The sequence below is a fragment of the Phocoena phocoena genome, chromosome 8, assembly GCF_963924675.1.
Source record: "Phocoena phocoena chromosome 8, mPhoPho1.1, whole genome shotgun sequence".
NCBI classification, from domain to species: Eukaryota; Metazoa; Chordata; class Mammalia; order Artiodactyla; family Phocoenidae; genus Phocoena; species Phocoena phocoena.
In genome coordinates this window covers 106,614,519-106,637,209 of record NC_089226.1, presented here as the reverse complement: position 1 = coordinate 106,637,209, position 22,691 = coordinate 106,614,519, and the positions used below count along the sequence as shown (strand labels likewise).

At 56.4% G+C, this 22,691-nt stretch overlaps 1 protein-coding gene across 1 annotated transcript in view; it reads right to left on the bottom strand.

Moving 5' to 3' along the window:
- The window catches only part of ANO1 (anoctamin 1), a 158,944-nt gene that overhangs the window by 44,852 nt on the left and 91,401 nt on the right, over positions 1-22,691 (bottom strand). The window contains exons 4-11 of the mRNA XM_065883194.1: positions 21,883-21,981; positions 20,981-21,132; positions 19,405-19,459; positions 16,165-16,216; positions 13,275-13,330; positions 9,756-9,797; positions 3,705-3,769; positions 2,769-2,903 (exon numbers count right to left, since the gene is read on the bottom strand). Of these exons, the coding sequence (XP_065739266.1) occupies positions 2,769-2,903; positions 3,705-3,769; positions 9,756-9,797; positions 13,275-13,330; positions 16,165-16,216; positions 19,405-19,459; positions 20,981-21,132; positions 21,883-21,981 (656 nt within the window). The remainder of the gene's footprint in view (positions 1-2,768; positions 2,904-3,704; positions 3,770-9,755; positions 9,798-13,274; positions 13,331-16,164; positions 16,217-19,404; positions 19,460-20,980; positions 21,133-21,882; positions 21,982-22,691) is intronic.

Here is a 22,691-nt window from a genome sequence, read left to right as displayed (position 1 = left end):
GGGTGGTTGTTTTTGGCTTTTAAAAAAATTTTCTGGATGCACAGAACCGTGGCTGGGCCACAGCCATTGGTGTCGGAGAAACATTTGCTGAGAGGCTGTGGGGGACCCTCCTCTGCTAGCACTGTGGGCATTCAGCTGGATTCTCTTCCACAGTTACTCTTACCGAAGACTCATTAGAAGATTGTGTACGTGCTGTATGTGCCGGGCGTGGTGTCAGGCGTGGGAGAGGGAAAGATGGACCAGCTGGTGCCTCGAAGCCTCTGGGGGAGTGCGTGTGAGCATGCGTGTATGTGCCTATGTGTACGTGTATGTGGGGCGGAGACAGGCACACGGAGGCCGTAGGGCACCGTGGACTCGGGAGCCAGCCAGCTCTGGATTTGAATCTGAGCTCTACCGCTTGTGAGCTCTGTGGCCTTGGGCAGATTGCTCCAACTCCTTGGGCCTCACTTTCCCCGTCTATAGAATGGGGATGCTGAGAATAGAGAACCCATTTTTTTTTTAATTGTTTTTTTTTTTTTTTGGCTGCGCTGTGTGGCACATGGGATTTTAGTTCCCCGACCAGGGGTTGAATCCATGCTCTCAGCAGTGAAGGAGCGCAGCCCTAACCACTGGACCACCGGGGAATTCCCTGAGAACCCGTGTTACTGGGTTGTTAGGAGGATTAAACAGGGGAACGCACGTGAAGCCCTCGGAAGGGCCCTGGGACTCATCCTCCCGTTCACCATCATTATTGTGGGAATAATGGAGCCTTGTCCCTCCCTGAGCTTCCTCTCTTCTGGGGGCCTCTCCTGAAAGGCAGAGGGGCAGGACGTCGCACCCGTGCAGGACCCCAGCCCCTCTCAGGGCACCTGTGGATGGAAGGCCCCCTCCACCATTGCCACGGTGCCGCCTGGGTCCCCGAGGATGGGAGGGGCCGGGGGGGCCAGAGCCCATGTCTCTGCCTGCCTGTGAGCCCCATGGCTGCCCAGCCCTCCTCCCTGCCAGTTTAAACAATATCAACCAGTCAAAAAGCCTGTTTCTGCTGGTTTTAAACCCTTAGCCTCTCCCTTCACTGCCTTCAGCCAAAATAAAGACAAGCCATGGGTGGGCCTGCTCTTTGGGGCAAATAGAGGGGCAGGGGCGGCAGGGCAACACCGTGCGGGGCGCAGGGGGTGCGGGGGCACCGGCTATCCTACACACTGGCTTGGGCCACATTCCAGGGGGAATGCACACTTCCTGCTTTGTTCACGGCACCAAGTGAGCAGAGGCCGAGGTCAGACGGGGCTCCAGGATTCCCAGTAAACGCTGTTTGCATCCCTGGCTGTGTGACAGCGCTGGCCTGGCCTGGCCTGGCCCGGGGATGTCGGCGTCCTTGCCAGGGAGCCCGCGCCTGCCTGGGCAGAGCATCCTGGACGAGGCCACCAGCCCAGCTTCCCCTCCAGGACCGGCAGGAAGGCGGACGGAGAAGTCTCCGTGGGGGGCCCCTCACCCTCCACTCAGTCCCCTCTGCGTCTGGGCTACTTTGATCTCTGCGTTCCTCAAACCCAAGCACAGCGAGCTCGTGTCATTAACAAACAAAAGGGACAAGCTTTCTCCTGCCTGTGCCCAAAATAACCCTGGAGGGACATAAGCCGGATTCCTTTAACGTTCTGATTCCGGGTGGGTGGAATAGTTTAGGTGTTATTCATGTATTCACAAATCGTTTGCACAAAATGACTGGATGTGGCCTTCCTGCACCGCTGAGTCCTAAGGAGTCAGCTTCTCCACCAAGTAAAAGACTCCTTCACTGGCTCTTTTCTGATCAGAACCACGGATGGATTGTCTAAACCACAGCTCTGCTTCAGAGACACTGGGCTGAGCCGTAAGAAACGTAAACTGCGCTGATGTACCGGGACTGTCCCCGACAGACCGCCAGCCCCCAGGAGGCAGGGCCAGGGGCGTCCACTTGTCTATCCAGCGTTTTGCCCATCGGCACACTGCTCCTGATGGAAGTTAGGCCTGAAATCCTGAACTCATAACACAATCAGTTATCCCCGGGTCGGTATTAGCAAGTCTAGGAAACCACCAGAAAAGAGGGGAGACGGTGTCCTCAAGCTCCCGCTGCTTGACTCACGCTCTGGCTGCCATTCTGGGAGAACCACACCCGGCACGACGCCGGGCTGTCTCTGGGGTCCTGGCCTCCTTCCAAGAGCCCCCCACGCCTGGCCTACCCCTTGGTGAACAGTAGCAGTGATATCAGCCCTGCGTTCAGAGACCGGGGCCTGTTGCACCCGGTCAGCTCTCATGCCGGTCCTGTTGTTGCAACATCTCCCAAAGCCGCGTGGCCAGGGGACGCGGCACGGACACAGGGCCTGGCTGGCTGAGTGCGCTGCCCCGAGGTCTCCAAATGGTCACATCCGTCTCATTTCCTGACCACACAGGGAAGCGGTCAATTTTCTTGTCACATAATGATCAAGAACTAGATGGGAAAAAAAGCTTCAAAGAACGAAAAGGAGTTGGATATTTACTTTATGTCTTCCTCTCAACAATAAAGCGTCTCCGGGGGCGCTCGTGTCTGCAAAGGCCGCCCACACGCTCAGATGGCTATTACATCCTTTGGACTAGGCGGCTCTCTTTCTGACACCGCCTGGCCTGGCCTGTGACTGCCCGGGGGCACTGAGCGGGTCCACGGCGGGGCAAGGGGTTGGGGTGAGGGGCCCGAGTCCCAGGGAGTTCTGTTCCTGCAGCAATAGGAACGTGGCTCCTTAGTAAGATGAGGATGTGTTCGGAGAGAGGGGCTGCCTGCCTACCTGGGGATGTTCTCATCGACGGTGGCCCATCCGTAGAGGAAAACGATGATCCCGACCATGGAGGCGGGGATGAGCATCTGGGTGTAGACGCCCAGCCAGGCGAAGTACAGGCCAATCTTCTCCCCAAAATACTTCCTGCACCGCAGGGCAAAGCCAAACAGAGACAAACTCTGAATCCACATCAGGGGGGATAAATTACACCGTACCCCCTCCCCCCGAGCGAGGAACAGCTCATAGGGGGGCTCCTGATTCTCTCAACCAAAGAAGCAGAGACTGGGGGCCCCCGAGCCAGGTCAGGTTTGGGGTGCTCTCTGCTTTCCCGATGCCAGCACTTCTCTACTGTGCCCCGAAGGTGGGCACATTTCCGCTTGTGATGCCCACGCTGAAGGACACGATGTCGCCTGGAGGCTGTCAGCCCTCTTCTAGCCCTGTTCAGCCTAAGAACAGGAAAGCACTCCAGCCCCGAGGCACCAAGAGAACCAATCACGCTGTATGTTACGCGTTTCCGGCTCCTTGATGGGCTGAGTGCTGGTCTACGTGGCCCCATTGCCTGATCTGTTCACCCCTTCCTGCCCCGGGATGGAGGTCCCCTCAGGAGAGGATGCATTGCCCAGAGGGGCAATTCTTACAAATTCCCAGGCAGCTCTTCCCTTCCTTTCACCGCAGAAAGAAATCACACCAGATGCCTGGCTGGGTCAAGCTGGACTGTGAATTTAGGGGGAGACAGTGAATATGACAGATAAGAGCCTGGCCCACCGTGAATTTGAATAAACTGCTATCTAAGGCTCAGCCAGGCTCCCGTCCTGCCGGGAGACCTTGGCTTTCCTACACAAACTCTTCAAGTTCGAACAGGCCCCCATGCACTGAACACTCCTCACAGTCGAAATGCACAGGGACATCTATCCGATCAAGCCTGCTCCCAGCGTCCCCTCTCACCTGACCAGGTCGATGGGCTGGTACTTGTAGAAGACCCCGTAACTCGCCCACTCTTCGTACAGGAGCTGGGAGAGAGGAAGTGGTGAAGGGCTGGGGAAAATGTAGCGCTCCCAGGTTGCTCCCCAGAACACAGAGCTGCTGGGCCCCCGCTGGACTGAGGTGTCTGCTCACAGCTACGTCATTCATTCATTCAACAAACATGTACAGAGGGTCAGCCCTGTGCTGGGTTCCATGGTGGACGCCGAGTTCTGAGCTGAGAACGGCAGACACAGCCCCGAGCCCTGGAGTTCCCGTTCTGGTCAGGGAGACGGACACGAGAAAACGACTCAAAACTTTCAGCTCTGGTAAGGGCCTTGAAGAAGCCACAGGTGGTGGTGGGCTCTCCAAGGAGGAATAGGCTTATGTTTTTTTTGTTTTTTTTTTTTTTTGCGGTACGCGGGCCTCTCACTGTTGTGGCCCCTCCCGTTGCGGAGCACAGGCTCCGGACGCGCAGGCTCAGCGGCCATGGCTCACGGGCCCAGCCGCTCCGCGGCATGTGGGATCTTCCCGGACCGGGGCACGAACCCGTGTCCCCTGCATCGGCAGGCGGACTCTCAACCACTGCGCCACCACGGAAGCCCTAGACTTATGTTTTTAGGTGACAGTGGGGATGGGAAAGAAACTTCTGGCATCATTATAGAGTCCTCACTGCTCATGATTTGATCTCAAATGGCTGTCAGACACCTCACTTTCTTTGTAAAAGACAGACCCACCAGGCTTTGCAGCAGAGAAATACCAGTGGTACGATTTTTAAAAGTCTCATGGGAAGCAAAGAGAGCCCGATGTGTGTCTCCTGAGATGGGCTGTTTGATTAACACAGCTTAGTGAAATAAATGAAATCTACGCATCCCATCATGCCCCAGGCTCTGGGCAGGATGGCAATGAGCTTGGCGATTGGAAGCCTTGTATGAACGCGTGGGTATAGGGTGTCCTCGGGAAGACGCTGGGTTAGGACTGCTGGTTTTAATAAAGAAATCCCATGCATGTGGGTAATTAATGCTCTACCAACCTTAACTCAAAGCCTACGGTGACACTGCTGGCTGGAGGGGAGCTGGGGCCCAGCTGGGAACCCAGGGCCTCGGCTGCCCATCTCTGCTGGCAGGAAGCAGGGGTGGGAGATGCCCGTGAGAACTCACCGTGGGCCCCAGGACTCTCCTGTACACCAAAGCTTGGCTTGCATCCTTTTTCCTTTTCTTAATATTTGGACTTAAAAACTTGGGGGTCTCCTATATACAGATTCTGCTGTGGTCCCCGAACACAGCCTTTGATATCATCGCCCAAAATACTCTAGACTATGGACTGAATGTGTCCCCCCAGATTCACAGGTTGAAGCCTTAGCCCCCAACATGACTGTATTTGGAGGTTGCGTCTTTCCGGAAATAATTAAGGTTAAATGAGGTCATGAGAGCAGGGTTTTGACCTGACAGGACTGGTGTCCTTATAAGAAGAGGAAGAGACACCAGAGCTTTCTTTTTTTATGTGCACACACAGTGGAAAGGCCGTGTGAGGACACAGTGAGAAGACGGCTGTCCGCAAGCCAGGAAGAGAGCCTGCACCAGAACCCAACCCTGCCGGCACCTTGATCTGGGACTTCCAGCCTCCAGAACTGTGAGACATAAATGTCTTCTGTTTAAGTCTGGTATTTTGTCATAGCAGCCTGAGCTAATATTACATTCTCCCCACTGACTTGGAAGATCCAGAGCTGATGGGATGGATTTCTATGCACAAAGATGCCTTCAACTGAGTCTCTGAAAATTAAAAATGTCTAAGAGGCTCACGGGGACGGGGCCAGCTTCCACAGACCAGAGAGTCAGGGGTCCCTAGAAATGACCTTCTAGCAAACTTTGCCATTTCCTCTCTCCTTCTGCAGCTCTGAAAATAATACTCAGGAGAACAGAGGTGCTGCGTTTCATCAAAAGTCAGCACACAGGGACAAAATAAGTAGGGAGGAAAAAACAGGGAGGAAAATAACATAGAAAAGCTAAAGCCATTCTTAATAAATTATGAGCGAACCTTGCTGTCAGAATCCTGGGTTTTGCCTGCTCTGATCTTCATAAGAGTAGCTTTCTTTAGATTTTAAGTCTCTCTGTAAGTGGCACAAGCAGGATGTGTTCAGCATGAACACAAGTCTGGCTGCTGGTGGGGTAGCCTCTGTAGCTTCTGGGTAAGGAACTGGGATGCCCAGGGCCTCCCCCCATCTCAGAGGAGAAGGGGTCCAGGAATTGGAGCCGTGCTGCCCTGCTAGGACGGTGGCTCTGCTGGGTCTGGAGTCGGTGTCCTGGGCAGCGTCCCGAGTGGGTGATCTGAGCCAGGCCTTCCCCCTCTGAGCCCCGCTGGGCATCCAGGGCAGACTCCCTCCCCTCTGAGCTCCATCACCTCCTTGATACTGAAAGAGTCTGTCCTTCCTCCCAGGTCATGGAGTGGACGCAGATGGGCTCATGCTTTGTGAAGCGAAGTGCTGGGGGCTTGTTATGTGCCATCTGTCTGATTACGCAGAAAAGGAGGAAAAGCCTACAGTTTTACTCTCTAAAGGAGAGGTCTGAGCCAGCAAACTCTGATGAGATCATGAAGCACCTCTGGAAAAGCAAAGCAGCCGTCACCAGTCACCAACCGGGCAGCTTCCTCCCTTCAGCTGAATGGATAAAGAAGATGTGGCATATATATACAATGGAATATTACTCAGCCATGAAAAGAAACGAAATTGAGCTATTTGTAATGAGGTGGATAGACCTAGAGTCTGTCACACAGAGTGAAGTAAGTCAGAAAGAGAAAGACAAATACCATATGCTAACACATATATATGGAATTTAAGAAAAAAAAAATGTCATGAAGAACCTAGGGGTAAGACAGGAATAAAGACACAGACCTACTGGAGAACGGACTTGAGGACATGGGGAGGGGGAAGGGTAAGCTGGGACAAAGCGAGAGAGTGGCATGGACATATATACACTACCAAACGTAAGGTAGATAGCTAGTGGGAAGCAGCCGCATAGCACAGGGAGATCAGCTCAGTGCTTTGTGACCACTTAGAGGGGTGGGATAGGGAGGGTGGGAGGGAGGGAGATGCAGAGGGAAGAGATAGGGGGACATAGGTATATGTTTAACTGATTCACTTTGTTATAAAGCAGAAACCAACACACCATTGTAAAGCAATTATACTCCAATAAAGATGTAAAAAAAAAAAAAAACAAGAAAGAAAGTCAGCTGAAATTTACACCATAGACCAGCTGGGGGAGCATCAGAGCAGCCAGATGGGAGGGAGGGAGGGAGGGAGTGGGGAGGAATGAGGGCAGAGACCCTGGGATGGAAAGGGAGGGAGTGGAGATTGCTGCGGGGGAGGGGAGGCACGGACAGACGCTCTGGAAGGCTTGTCCTCGTCATGCTGGTCACCCTGTTCCCGGGCCTCCCCGCTGGGACTGGCCACAGCAGGCAAGCCACCATCCCTTGAGAGGTGTGGCAGATGGGGGCACACTTCAGCTTTCTACATAAACCACTTTACCTCGGTGGACTTTTCTTCCTGCCAAGAAGAGAACGTCAATCACCCTGTAGCTGTCAGCGTAAGGAAATGAAGCATCAGATTTCCCGGCTATGGTTGGCAGAACTCTGGGGGCCCCTCAGTCTGTGAGCAGGTGGGAGGTGTCGGGGGCCCTGAGGCAGGTCAGCTGGGCACCGGTGGCTCTGGTCACTGTGACCCTGGGAGCCTTCCAGCACCTGCACCTCAGAGGGATCCTGGTTCCCTCCACCGGCATCTCTCCCGCCCAGACCTCCCACCTGGGCCCATGTGGCTGGGCAGGTCCATCACAGCACTGACGCTGTCCTTAATTACTGTGTATGTACTCAACCCTTGCTGTCTCCCCCTAGGATGGAGGCACCAGGTTTGTCTGGTCTGTGTCATCCCCAGCTTCTCAAACAGGGCAGATAACAGGTTTCCAGTAAGTAATTGTTGAATGAATGAATGAATGAATGAATGAATGCTGGGCCAGGGCCCCGTGGCTCTCAGTGCAGTACAGGAATGAGGCCACCTCAATCCACACCTGGAGTAACCCTCCCGCCCCCCAATCCTGGAGGAAGGAGCGCTTGGCCCCAAGGCCCCGAGCGTTTGTGGCCCGAAGATCAGGCCAATAGCTGTGGCCTTGCTCAGCCCTGGCCCAGGCCTGCCTCTGCTGAAATATCCCTACTGTACCCCTGCTCTGCCAGCTCCGCACAGGACCAGGGCCTTGGCTTGGCTACGTCCCCCCTTCTGTCCTCAGGCACTTGGGGCTCCTGCCACTGACGGGATGCCACAGATTTTGTCATTGTGAAAGCAAAATACTCAGAACCAGATCACTTTAGATGCAGCGACCATGGGAGAAAGAGTTCTCTGAGTTAGGACACAAACACGTATCTGGGGCATTTCCCCTTCCTCCCTTCCTTCTTTCCTTCCTTCCATCCACCCACCACTACTCATCATCCATCCATCCCTCCCTCCCTCCATCCATCCATCCACCCGTCCATCTATCTGTCAGTCCATCTATCCACCCATCCACCCACCCATCCGTCCATCCACTCATCCAATACTCCCTGATCATGGACCAGTCTTTGTATTCATGGCTGGGACATAACGTTAAGTGAGGAGAGCGGGGTGGAAAGTGGGCCGCATTCCAGGCAGAGAGCTTTTGGGTCTGGATAAACCTGGAGCTGTCTGCTGGGCCAGTACACTATAGTGCCCAGTAAATAGTTCCTGAGTAATGACTGAATGAGACAGTCTTGGCACTGACGCGACCATCAGCCAAGTTGTCTTTAGATTAGAAAGGCGGCAGTGCGGCTGCAGCATGGGGAAGAGGGTGGGAGATTGGGGCGGAGGGGCCTCGGACCTGGAGGCTGAACGGCCAGAAGAGGGTCTCTGTGGAGGAAGGGCACCAGGCAGTGGCAGAGGGCTGCAGAGGGACGAAGGGGGCTGGGCTCTGAGGCCAGGCTTGGTGCAGGGCAGGCCCGTGGACGGGATGGAGGAGGTCTGCAAGTCACGGGCTCTCAGACGAATGCCAGATGTTACACTAAAAATAACCAAATATGTAATTTTTGTGCTAAATCAGATAGCATCTTCAGCTGGATTCCCGGGCGGGCGGGCAGGCGAGTTGTATCAAGTACCGGAGGCTTAAAAACACATATGGGGGGCTGGAGGGAGGTGGGAACAGAGCATTCCACACGCAGAGTCTCCTGGGCCTTGCAATTTGGGACAAGGCCTCCATTGTGAGGTTCTCAGGGAAACATCCCTACCCGGCACCTTGGAAGGATCCGTACTTGGGGAGCAAGAGATGGGACAAAGGGGGGCTGAAAGGAACGCAGAGCCCAGGGAGGGCTGCTCCCTGAGGTGAGGGAGGGCAGGGCTTGTTGGGGAGCTGGGATAGGCTCATGTGGAGGCAGGGAGGCTGGGATCCGGGTGTGGGCACGCGAGGGAAGGAGAAGTGGCTGTGGTGGCGTGGATGCGGGGTGGGTGGAATTAGGGAGAACCGCTGAAGAGTAAAGGATCACTAGGCATTTCCCAAAGTGTGTCTCATGGGACACCAGCTCCATAACTTTCCCATTAAAAAGGTTTCCAGGTCAAGTGAGTTTGAGAAACTGGCTTGACCACCATCCATCATGTTCCCGTGTGCTGCTGGGGGCCGGTGCACTCCAGGCGCTGGCCCCGTGGCTCCCAGAGTTATTCTCCCGGAAGCCAGGCAGGATTAGGCCAAAGGTCGGCAAAGAGCCCTGGAGGTTCTGACCGATCCGGTGAGACATGGGTTTTAAGCTGCCCAGGCCAGTGCAGGAAGGAAGGGCAGGCGGGGGGCTCGTCCCTTCCCTTCACATGCTCGGACAACCTGCCAAGGATGCTTTTGAGAATCAGAGAGGAAAACAGTCCAACGAGGGGAGTTCACCAACCTTCTCGCTCAGATGTGGGGCTGCAGTGCCGTGACCCCCGAGCCCCTGTTCCCCGCTGGCCCCCAGACCCCCAGACCCCAAGGAGCGGTCTCCCGGCTCTGTAGCACCTACCTTCCTGTCGTTGAACTCCACGTTCTCCCCTTCATAGTCTCCCTGTAAAGAGAGAAAGGTGTCTTACTGTCCTGTAACCTTTCCAGACATGCACTCCAGCTGCCCCCACTACGCAGGTGAGCTAGTCCCAGGACAGAACTTCACACGGTGCGGAAGAGCGCCCAGGCCCCCTCCTCCTAGAATAAAAAGTGTCCCGGGAAAGCCCGAAGCGCCTTCCCCTCGACACAGAGACGACGTCCAGGATGGGAATGCGGTCAGGTCCTTGGAACTGGCGACACAGAGGAAAGGGGGCTTCAGGGGCTGGAGGGATTGTCAACAGGGTGAACTGCATCCCACTCTGCCAGGAGGGTCCTGGCGTCTCATCCCAGGTCCCACTAGGGTGGTGCCCCCTTTCCTCTCAAGTGTCCCGGGAGGGACCATGAGTTAGATGATCCCAATGCATACAGATCGGGGAGTCCAATGCTCCCATTCTACAGATGGGAACACCGAGGCTCAGAGGAGCAAACTGACATTCCTGGGAGAGACAGAAAAATCCGGTCAGACCTGGGACTTGGATCTAGGTCTCCACATCCAATGGAAGAGAAGGAGTGTCTAAAGGTCGAAAGCTAGCCCGGTATTCCGATGGGTGACACTGATGACTAGAAGTCTGGCCAACCGGTCCTGAGGACTGCCGGGCAGATAAAGCTCTGAGGGCTCTGGGAGGTCTGCCTGGTGCCCGCTCCTCTCACCAGCTCCTTCCGCGGCCCCCCTTCCGGCCCCGCCAGCCCCCTCCAGGCGGGGAGAACTTGACCACCAGGTGGGCAACCGATTCCTGTGGTCTTTGAATGAACTCCCCCCCGGGTCTTCGGGGGCCCTCTCCACCCAACCCAACCTATCCCCTTCCCAGAGTTGTCCCTCTTGTCTAAGATGGGCCCACGATTCCAGCAGCACCTCATTTCTGTAGAGGTCAGCTAGCCGGTGACCTTGAAGGAGGCAGTTGCCAACCAGGAAGGAAGCCAAAAAGCCACCCAGCAGTGGCTGAAACGCCAAGTCCTTCTCCGGATTCGAACGCTAGTTATGGAGTAGGAGGTTCTTCCTCTATGTGCAGTCCTAACAGGCTGCTGTCTGGTTGGCAACGACCCCGGCCCCTGGCCTGGCAGAGGCTCTTGTGGAATGAATGAATGAGTGAGTGAACACGGCAAGCAAGGCCCTGGAGAGGGTGGGATGCTCTGGGCCACGCACTGAGATGCGACCCAGGACAGCTCAGGGGTGAGAGGCAGATGGTGAGAAGCGTACACGCGCGGGAGGGGCCTGCTGCCCGCCAGAGGCCGAGATGCAGCCTCGCGACAGCCGGCATCCTCTGTTTAAGGCATGGGGTCCACGGGGCTAGCTTCAGAGGATTTATCTCCCCAAATATTTGAACATCAGCGTTGGTCCTTAACGGGGTGTGTGTCCATCAGCTGAACGGAAAATTCATGGATGTAAAATCTCATATTCCCTCGAGATGACCGAGATCCATCATCCCGCTGGAAAGAGCCCTGGAAGCAGAGCCAGAGGGTCTGGGCTCCACTCCTTGGCTGTGTGCGCGTGGGCAAGTTGCTTGAGCAGCTGCAGCCTCAGTTTCCCCATCTGTAAAGTGGGAACAAACCCCACGTGGCGGGCTTCCCTACTGCTGTGTAAGGGACAAAGATGACGGTGCGCGAGGAGTTTCTAACGTGAGGATCTTGGAGGTGCTTTTTGGGGGCTCAGTGGAAGTCTTGTACTCGTCGGTTTAAACTGCTGCTAGAATTGATTCCTAAGACAAATGTGGCAGCGAAGCCTGAGAAGAGGGGTGCGTCGGCCTCCAGGGGAGGACGCGGTGGTGGTGCAGCCAGGGCTGGCTTCTGGCCCCAGCTCCTCCACAGGGGCTGTGTGAACTTGGGCGAGTCACTAAAGCTCTCTGAGCCTCCGTGTTTGCACCAGATTGAATGAGATAAAGCTCCCGCTAGACACAGTTCTTCGCATACGGTAGGCGCTCAGAAATGTGGATCTTTCCCCTTTCCCTTTCAAGACTTAAAGGGCTGAATCAAACAGGCAGGGAGGCCCTGAAACGTTTCGGCTTCTGTCCCTGACATCTTGGCAGGAGTGACAGCTCAAAGGCCAAGTAGGGCTGAGCAAACCTGAGTGGCACAGATGGGACGGATGGGCGAGGCGCCTTCTAGGGAGAAGCCGGAAGTGCCAGCCGGGACCTGCGGGGTCTGAGTCCTCCCTCGAAGCATTCAGCCCGCAACAGGTCAACCACCAAGACACCTCGACTTAACCCCACGCTGCATTTATTGAGCGCCTACTAGGTGCAGAGGCTTCCATGAGATGCACGCGTGATGAATGGCGGCCAAACAGTGTTGTCTTTGTGGGACAGGGAGCACGGAGGTCCAGAGGGGAAGACTCAACCGTGCCGGGGAGGCGGGGAAAGGAAGGCTCCATGGGGATGCTTTGTTTGCCCTGGGGAGGGGTTGTCCAGGCAGAGGAGGAGGGAAGAGCACTGCAGACAGAAGGAACAGCATGAACGGAGGCACAGAGGTGGGCAAACGGGATCAGCTGAGCCCAAATCCTTACAGTGAGTGACGGGGGACGGCGGCAGGTCGGCTGAGCATCTTTCCCTCTGAGTCTATGGTCCGGGTGGACAGCCCTTTGCTGTCCGGCCCCACCCCCCGTTCGTCCAACGTCTTACTGAAAGCCCTTCTGTTTCTGAATTCCTGCTAACACCCTCTGCAGCCCTGGCAACTGGACAGGGCAGGTATTATTTCTGACTTGCAGATGGGGGCACTGGGGCTCAGAGAGGACAGGGGCTGCCTCTGCTCAAGGTCACAGAGGGGTGAGCGGCCAGGACTAGAATCTGGGTCCCCGGGCCCCCATGCCTGTCCTCTCTCTCTCCTAGCCTTTGCAGTAACGCACATTTGGAAAGTTCCAGAGATCCTCTGTCCGGAGTTCCCACACTGCTCAGGCCCCATGGCCCATCCCCAGTGCCCTGTTGAACTCTAGTCCTTGTTTCCATAGAGACAATAAGAAGAGAATCTTCTCTCTCTCTATCCCAAGCCAAGACAACGCGGCCGTGGCCACAGGCTATATTTGTCAGGGGGATACCAGTGGGATTTGGAGATTCGGCTCAGGAAACTGGCCACTTGCTCTGCAGAAATAGATACGAAACAGAGCTCTCTGGTCATTCTGCCAGAGCCCGGGCGGGGTGGGGTAGGGGAGACGGAGCCAGGGAAACTTCTTGTGGACCAGCTGGCCGTGAAGTTCAGATATGGCCGTGCAGAGTTTCTACCACAAGTGCCCCTGTCTTGGTGGAATGATTCGGTAAGAATAGATGGCTCTGTGTGTAACTCTGGTGCCCACCTGGGGAACCAGGAAAGGCCGGGAGCGGCTGACATTTACAGGAGCGCCAAAGCAGGAAGCCCCGACCACAGGCTAACTAGAGCTCCCTGGGGGGTGTGGCCCTCGGGGCTTGGAGAATCAAATAACGCGCAGGGTTGAACTATGTCTGTCCAGGTTACTTACGTCGTGCAGTGGGTAGGCTGCCGAGTAAACGCCGTTGGCCAGCAGGCTGGTGATGCCTTGAAAACAAGGGCAGAGAGAGGATTACGGACCAGGCCGGTCTCCAACGGCTCCGTGTTCAATCAGAGCGGTCCCAGGGCTGTCTCAATCACCGAGAATTTTCTCAAAGCGAGCCACACCTGGTTGCCCAGAGCCCGACCACCTTTCTGGGGTTTCCTCCCCGGGTTCGACTAGGAGATGATAAAAACATGCTCTATTGGCAGAATTAGGAAGACACAGAGGAAACCCCGAGAGGAAGTTACATCTGGGAGGAAGGAGGTACCCCCAAACCTGCGATTCACCAGCTACCCCCGCCTGCTGGAGGGCAAACCTGCAGGTGAGGAAGGGGGATTGTAAGTGGTTAGAAAAGCTGAATCATGAGAAAAAATATGGATGGAAAAATTGATGGTGTCAGAAAACACACATACAATTTGGAATTAGATTTTAGGTTGATTGGAAAAGCCAAAGAGGAGGCCTGCGTGCCCCACGCGGGGGCAGAGGCACTTACCGTATTTACCACATTTTCGCCTTTTACTTAAAAGGGCAGAGTCCTTCTTTCTTCCCTCTCCTTGCCCTGTTTATACATCCGGCTATTAGTTACATGCAAAAGGGCCCGAAAGGATCAAAGCTGCATTTGGGGGGGCAAAGCGCTCACTCACAGTCCGGCACTCCTGGGGGCCGGGGAACGATGGCCGGGCCCCTTGTTTGCTGCCTGAAGCCCTGCTTCAGGAGCAGGATAAAAATAACCACGCCTGCACCTCCTAGAATCCAGAGGTGTGGGCTCGGGCACCCGGCCCCAGAAGACAGCGTCGTGAGGGGGTAAGGCAGAGCCCGGCCACGCATGGGTCTGGGGCTTCCCAGAGATCGAATCTTGCTTCGCACACATCCTCGGGGGCCAGGGCTGCCCAGGAGTTTCCACGAAGCCCTTTGCTGGTCACAGAACCCTCTGCCTGGATGAAGAGGCTTTCTAGGTGGTAAGGGGGTCAGATTTTTCAGTGGCCAGCCCACTCTTGAGCTGTGACACTGGTGGGAAAGGCACTCCCTGAAATCCACTTAAAAATAGACCATCTCCTCAGCTAGTGATCCGGAATGGTCAGGGCACCTAGGGACGCTTAGAAATCCAAACCGGAGCCAGGCGGGAGCTCGTGGCCAAAGCCCCATGAGTGGAAAGTTCAGCTGCAGTAAAACATGAACAAGGGGCTGGATTCAGGTTCACTGGCCCCCCACGGCCCCTAGAATGCTCTCAACTCCATGCTGCCACAGGTGCGCCCTCTACCCGGAAGCCTCGCCCCTCCAATGTCATCTCATCAGAAGGACCTCTGATCACTGGCTCTACATCCCCCATCGCTCCCCATCTCCCTCAGCCTGCAAGATTGTCTTCTGGTTCACCTTGTCATCTCTCATCTGTTTCCATCCTCCGGAATGGAAGCTCCCTGAGGGTAGGGACCTTCCTGGCACAGAGGCTGGTGGGAGACCGAACCCATCCATGAATCTGGAGGTCAGGAGGGCTCTCAGACAAGGCCAGTGTGAAATGGGGTGCAGAGAAGGCCCCTCCATCTCTCTGCTTCATCACTGGCTCTGGGAACCAGCGCTGCCAGGGAACTGGCCACAGCATGGCCCGGGGCGGGCATCAGCTCTAGCTGAGAAGCGCCAGACCCTGGACTCTCTGCAAACCTTCACAGCAACCGCACGAGTCTCCACTAGAAGGGACGCTACAGGGACGCTAAAGGGAGACTGACTTCTGAGATGCATCGCTGGGACTAGACCCATGCTTCTCCCCACTTCTGGTGGCTGGGGGCCCCCTGGAGGACCTTGCTCCATCGGGGACAGTTTTCCTGGCCTCCTCTCAACTCCTGAAAGTATGTCCCCCGCCACGACTTAGTACACGGGCTTAGAAATTTCAGGCCCAGAGGGTGGGCCCGTGACTGACCACTGGCCACCCTGGGCAGCCTGGCTGAGCCTGGAGGTGTTGTCACCCCGCCCCCCCGCTGCATCCTGGGCCTGCCCCAGACTTCAGCTGCGAGCATCTGAGTCCTCCTGTACTTCGCTTCCTTCCCTCCCGGGAAGCCAATAGGCAGGGCATCTCTCCTGAACCACAGGCTCGGATCTTCAGATGCTTCCAGAGCGTGAAGGATTGTGCTGTGAGCTCCGCTCTCAGCGGGGCATGAAGCGGCTCAACAGGAAGGGGGGAAAGACCGGGAAAAGGCATCACTTTGCCCTGAAACGTTTTGCAAACGTTTAGCAAACTCAGCCTGCGGTGGTGGGCAAGGGACCTGCGTGGCGGGGCGCGGGGCGGGGGGGATCGTTCCCTCTGCACGCTTTAATCGAGAAGGTTTTGCACCTGTGGTTGAGGTGTTCTGTAAATCGGTACCCGAAGAGCCCAGCGGGGCCAGTTTTGCGGCAGGTTCCGCCTAGGGGCACACGTCGAGGGGCACCCCTTCCAGCAAGGCCACGGCCCGGGTGGGGCACCTTCTAGACTGTGTGTGTGTCTGGCTGCTGCCCCGGCTGGAACCCTAACTACCTCCCCCTGGACTGTGAAGGTCAAGAGAGGGTCAGAACCCCTCGGTCACCCTCCAGTTTCCAGCAGCCAGGATTTACCGCCTCTGCGTTGAGAGGCTCCACAGGCCACCACAGATGCCTCAAGCCAGAGAGGAGGATCCTTTCGTGCTTAAAAGGGTCGTAAAACCGCCCCTTGGTCCTGGAACGGCCCTCCTGCCTGAGACTGTTACACCAGCCTTAAATCAAAACCCTCTAAAAAACCCCAGGCCGGCCACCCGCCTCCCACGGAGAAGATGGAGAGGCAAGATTACACCGCGAGAGGAGCGCTGAGCTCAAGCCCCAAGCACGCCCTTACCCATGCTGTACTTGGCTTTGGTACACGTTGTTCTCTTCAGGATTTCGTAGACCTGTTGTGGAGACAAGGGGGGGACCAGAGCTCCACCATCACGGGTCACCGGGAAGGGAGGTGGTGACCGTTACCAGCGCCAGCCTCCTGCATGCCCCAAGGATGCGGTCAGGATTGGCGTTCTTGGGAACAAGGTCACCTCGAAGGGCCCACGCTACGCTTGGGCTCAGGAGTACGGGGGTCCTGTGCGCTCTGCGGGTGGGTTTCGGCCCCTTTTGGCTGAGAGGTGAGCTGGAATTCAGAGGCATGAGGACTCCGCTGATACGACCACTCTCGGGTGTGGCCCTGAATGTTCTAGAAACCTGTGCCCCTTTTACGAACAAAACACTTCACTTCGCCGCCTCAGGAGCCCCGGCTTGGGGGTCTGCCTGCCTGGGTCTGCGTCCTTGTAGCCGTGTGGTCTTGCGCTAACTACCTCGTGCCCCGTGCCTCAGTTTCTCCACCCACAAAATGGGGTGAAAATAATTGGCCCTGTGCCATAGACGCGTGGGTCAGGGCACTCTAGCCCCTCGAGACTCCCCCGAGGTCCCACCCTCCAGTTCCCCCCAGGCCCTGGGCCATCTGACCTTCTCTCCTCCTCTCCGTCCGCCCAGCCCTGTCCCAGCAACCTGGCCTCCTGGCTGCCCCACTCACTCGCCAACCCTCTCCTGAGGCCACAGGGCCTTCACCATGGCTGTTTCTTTTGCCAGAAGTGATTCTCCCCTGAGAGCTAAATGGCTACAGAGCCACCTTAACCAACAGGTCACTGAGCAGCCACCGTCCCTGTTTCTCTGCCTTCTAACTGTGCTCTCTCTCTCTCTCTCTCTCTTTTTTTTTTTTTTTTTTTTTTGGCCGCCCCACTCGGCTTGAAGGATCTCAGTTCCCTGACCAGGGATGAACATGGGCCCTGGCGGTGAAAGTGCCCAGTCCTATAACCACTGGACCTCCAGGCAGTTCCCTAACTCTGCTCTCTTGTCCCGGATTACTCCACCCCTGCCATGTGCCTGTTGCCTCCCTCACCTCCTGCCCATCTTGGGCAGACACCACGTGCTCAGTAACTGACTGATGAACGAATGAATGGATGAATGACCCAGCTAGCTGGCTCTCTCCCTGGTACCTCTTGAATCTAATCAGTGGCCTCATCCTGACCTTGCTGATTCTCCCATAACCACCTCCTCCCTTCCACGTGCAGCCACAGCCCCCCTTCACAACCACCCCATCTGCCCTTCCACGACTGGCCACTGGCAGTGATCTTTCTAGGACCTTGCTCCGCAACCATCTATGGCTCCCTAGTGCCTACAGGCTGAAAATCCAAGTCCTAAGACCAGCACCTCAGGTCCTTCCCCATTGTTCCTTGCTGATCCCGACTCCTACCCGCCTGCACACAGGGCTGCCCCGATATGCTAGCAGCACAGGGAAGGAGACAGGAGGGACTGTTATATCTTTGTCTAGAAGGACGTTGGGTCTCAAGACCACAGGGTCCAACTAACCAAGGGCAAAGTTTTGAGTCACCAAAGAGTTTCTCTGGAGCATTGGTGTTTTACAAACAGGCCTTCAGGGTCTCTGGGAGAGAGTGCCCCCCACCCCAGAGGTAATCGGAGTCATGGATCGTTCAGCTAACATTTACTGGCTCGGATAGAATTGCCTTCTGTGACTTGGGGATCATGGTCTGAGCTCAATTTTAAAGTGGATTCTCCACGAGAGGGGGCCTAGAGCTTCCATTCACATACGACCCCAACCCCAGGCCACCACCCCGACAGCAAGAGTGGATTTACGGGGACTTCCCTGGCAGTCCAGTGGTTAGGACTCCGCACTTCCACTGCCAGGGGCCCGGGTTCGATCCCTGGTCGGGGAGCTAAGATCCCGCAAGCCACATGGTGTGGTCAAAAAAGTAAAATAAAATAAAACAATAAAGTAAAAAAAGTAAAAAAAAAAGAATGAATTTACGAATCTGCACCCAGCCCTGTGCTTCCAGGAGCATCCTGGCGGCTCCAGATAATGTAAAAACTGGGGTGCACATACATATGGAAACACGGCGCGTGCCTCAGTTCCCCCAGCTGGCCATTCCAATTCTCTCCCATCCCAAAATGACAGAGAAAAAGAGAAACCGTTCAGGTTCAACTGCGTCTGGTTCTCCTGAGCGGTCGGTTTCCAAGAGGGAGAACTTACCCCTCCTGGACCACATGTCAGCCTCGAGCTACATCGGCTGCTGACGTTTTTGCATAAACGAGCTCCTCATTGTTTATTATAAATTATGAGATTGAATTGCTAGTTTCATCAGTAACATGGTCAACACAGCAGCGGCTATGTTCCCGGCGCTGCATCCAGGTTACCCTTGGTGTGGGCGCACGGCTGCCCTTTGGGCAGGACACCACCTCGTCCCGTTTGCGAGTCGCGAGGCTGGGAGGGGACACAGGGTTGATGGGACCGGGCTCTGTCTGTCCAGGCAGTGGCCTGAGCCCCCCACGCCAAGGCAGCCTACACCACTCGCTGTCCCGTGCCTGGGTGCCCACCCGTCTCAGGATGTGGCTGTGAGGGGCAGTTATCTGCTCAAGGTCAAGCGGCCGCCTCCTGCCAGCCCCGCCCCTCTCCTCGCCAGGCTGGGCTTTCTGGGCCAGGAAGAGAGAGAAGCAGCAGCTTGGCTGAGAGGTTAATACTTGTTTAGACAGAAGTTGGGTCCTGAGCGGTGCACAGCCCAGCTTGGCTGGTGGACAACTTGGCGGCCGATGGATAAACATTAAACCAATACCTGGAGTAGGGCAGGGCGGCCTGGTCAGATTTCAAGCCACAGTTTGCTTGTCTGGCGAGGCTCTGGAAGTCTACCCAAAGCCTCGTCCCTTTGCCTGCACCACCCCATCACTCCTGCCAGGCCTGCCTGCTCACAAACCCCCAGAGAGATGGGGACGTACAGATTCCACCAAGGGCAAGTGGCAAGGAGGCTGGAGAGGCGTGCTGGGAACTGCAAAGATGCGGGAACATTTTGAAATAACCCAGTGGGTCTGGAATCCCTCTGCTTCTTCCCTGCTGCTCCACCCCCGCCATCCCCTGGGCCCCTTGCAGCCCGCTGGCTTTATTATTCTAATTATTTCTGTCGCAGACAATTAGAGCCCCTTCCACCCAGAGGAGCTTGGCTGAAATGAAATTATCATCCTGTTTCCCGGGGCCACCTTGCTGGGGAGCTATGGATTCCCATGAGGGAGCGATACTTACTATCGTGCTCCGGGTTTTGCTGTCGAAAAAGGAATCCTTGTCAGACAGGTCAAATCTGTTGAAATTTTGGGAACAAAAAGAGATACAGCTCACTGGAGTCAGCGCTCCCGGTTTCCGAGGCCTTGGGGGACCACGCTACCCCCGTGAGCGGTGACCGTGAAACTGACGCAGCTCGGTCCGCACGCCGGGTGTGATCCGACCCCGGGCATTTGGAAGAGTCTGTACATCCTCTCACCCCTCGGGGAGGCTGGGAGACCCCCGTGGGTGGGAAGTGACCCCAGGGGCAACTGTGGTCAGACCTCCCTCGCCAAGGATCCCTTTTCCTTCCAATGACACCCTCGGGGGCAGATTTTAGTCTCTGCTACTGCACTCCTGGGGTGATCCCACCATCGGACACTTTACTATTTAAGGCAGTCTCCCTATAATTTCCAAATGGTTTCCGTCCTGAGGTCCTGGGTCACACAGAGATTTCCTAAGGCTTCCTGAGGGCAGAGGGATGTCTCTGGAACACGTTATTCGATTCCCAACACACTCAGCGTACAGCCGGAGAGGGCGACTCGGGGTTGGGGGTGGCCCAGAGCCTGGAGGTGAGCCAAGCCTGGCAAGGCAGGGGGTGCCAAGGGAGGGGGCCAGGGCCCTGGGGGTCATGGAAAGAGGGCGTCTCCCTCTAATGCGCGGGGGCCTGGGTCCTGGCGCTGGTGGGAGGAGTTGGGCCGGAGCCACTTCCTTCTCTCTTATGTCTTATCCCCCGGAGGATCGGGAAACAGCAAGTGAAGCATGGGGCCCCGGCCCTGTGACTAATGCCCTGGCCAGGGCGGAAGCCCCAGTTCTGAGCGGAGGCTCTTCATGTCTTGTGGGACCGGGGGTGTCCAGGAGCCTCCCATCCCCTAGAGCTCGTCATCCTATCCCCACAGGATCCCCAGACTCCAAGCTTTCTATTCCCACCCCTGCCCTCGCTCCAGCTCTGCCCAGTGAGGCCCCACGGAGGCCTTGCTGCTGCCGCTGACCCAGGTGGCTACGCCCCCTTGCCCCTCAGTAGCAGGGGAGGAGGGAAGGTTCCAGAATGGGTGCAGCCCTGCCAGGCAGCCGCGCTGGCTGCGAGTCTGGGGCCTCAGGACTCCAGCCGGGGCTGCTTCTCGGTTCCTGGTGCCCAGAGCTCGGCAGCCGTCAGGAGATGCAGCTAACCAGACCCAACTCCTCGGGACACATCCCAAGAGGGACAGAGCGGGGCAGGGGGCGGGTACCCAGGCCACTGCTTTGGGGCTTTAATCCCAGGCCCAGGCCTTCCCTCACATGGGCTCAAGCTAGTTTTCCCAAGTGTCACCCAGCAGGACAAGACTTGTTGTCCCCTTAACTCCTCAGTTAATAATGACCTTGGAAATTATTTCCAGGGCCTCTTCTGTGCTCAAGAACCACAAGCTCTTATGAGAATATGCTCCAGGGGCTGAAATCCCCACTTCATTGGGGGTTGGAGAACTCCCTCTGGCCTCAGAGGACCAAGTCCAACACGGGGTGGAATCACCACACAGCCGGTGGCCCTCGGGAAGGGCAAGCGGGAGGGGGGGTCCCCACTCACAGGTGCTTCTTCTCCCGGGAGAAGGGATAGGAGAGCCTCTTTGTGGTCTGGGGTCTGTGCTCCGCCACCTTGGGCTGGATGGGGTCCGTCATCTTCTGGAGCACGGAGTTGATCTTTTTCAGGAGGCCACGGGTCTCATTAATGTGATACAGCTGTGGGCGAGGCAGGGAAGGGGGACGCATGTCATCTGCTGAGCCATGACTCTGGGAATCTATTCTGAGACGGGCAGGGAACTAGCCCCCTGCCACAGAGACGGCCCGGCCTGGGAACAGGGGGCGGGGATGGGCCACGATGCCCCCTCCACGTCCGCGTTTCTAGACGAGCCTGAAAGCTCAGAGTTTCGGGAGATCCCAGCCAAAAGGGCAATTCTAGTACATTCCAGAGAACTTCCCCCAACTTCACTTTTGTTTAAAAAGAGGTAATCCAAAGGATTCTGGAGGCTTTGAGAAGCTGGGAGCTGACTCACTCCCGAGAACAGCTTCGTCCCCCCTGCTTTCCTCCCCAAGGACAAAAGTAAACCCCGACGCCTCGCTAAGCTCCTTGGACGCACTGGCAGACTGCTTCCCAGCCTGAAGTTGTCAGAGATTAAGAAGAAAAGCCCCAGCAAGCGAGGAAATGGAATTAAAATGAGTCTGATGAATTAGCTGAAATAACGAACGGTCAGAGCGGGAAGTTTCACTGTGTTTGTATCTATGAGAAGTTCCCGGGCTCCTGTGGCATCTCTGGGGGAGCAGGTTATCCTCTCCGCCCGCAGGACACGGGAGGCCTCCTGCCCTCCCGGGGCGGGGGTGGGGGGGCTGAAGCTCCCTTGGGCTTTCGTAACAACTCAGACCCGCCCGATGACGTTCTCCTGCCGGGCAGCCCTGAAACGACCCCTGTGGAGTAGGGACGTCACCGCTCACCTTCTTCGTCGGCATCTTCAGTTTCAAAAACTCAGCCTCTCTGCACAGCACGTTCCAGGGTGCATGGATTTTTACAAATCCAACCCCGTGAATTTTCGTCTAGAAAGAGGGGAGAGGTCCTTGGTCAGAGTGGGCAGATGTTTGGGGCTGAAAACCATTTTCACCTTCGGGGACCACAACAGTTTACTGGGCAGCTGCTTCTGCCTGTCACCTCATGGCTCCTCTGACGATGCTTTGAGGCACTGCTAGAATCCCCTCCTTCCAGATGATAGAAGAAAGCTGCGGGGCTGGGAGGGCTCCCCCAGGTCCCACGGGAATGATAAACAGCCAGGAGGGTGCCTGGAGGGAGGTACCCGATCCCACAACACCTGGGAAGTTCTCAGAGGGGCAGCCGAGGGGCCTCAGGGCAGCCTGAGCCACAGAAGACCTTGCACAACTGAGAGCCCAGGCCCTTCGACTGAGTGGACGTACTTGGTGTCCCTGGGGTGCCCAAGCAGAGGTGAGGAGGTGATGGTGAAGGTGGTCCCCTCTGGGCATCTCTGTGGGGTCAGGACACACCTCTGTCTGGACCCGGCCACCCTCCGGCTTCCCTGGGTCAGCACTGCCTTTATCCTAACGTGAGAGGACTCGAGGTGATGCTGCATTCGAGTCCAGCCTCCCGCCCCCACTAAGCTGCTGTGAACTTGGACAAGTCACTTCTGGTCCAGCGTGTCTGAATGACAGGACTGGGCAGCTGAGGGCCCCTGAGTGCTGCCCCACCAGGAACCGCACAAGCTAAGAGCTTCGAGAAGTGACTCCAACGAGCTCTA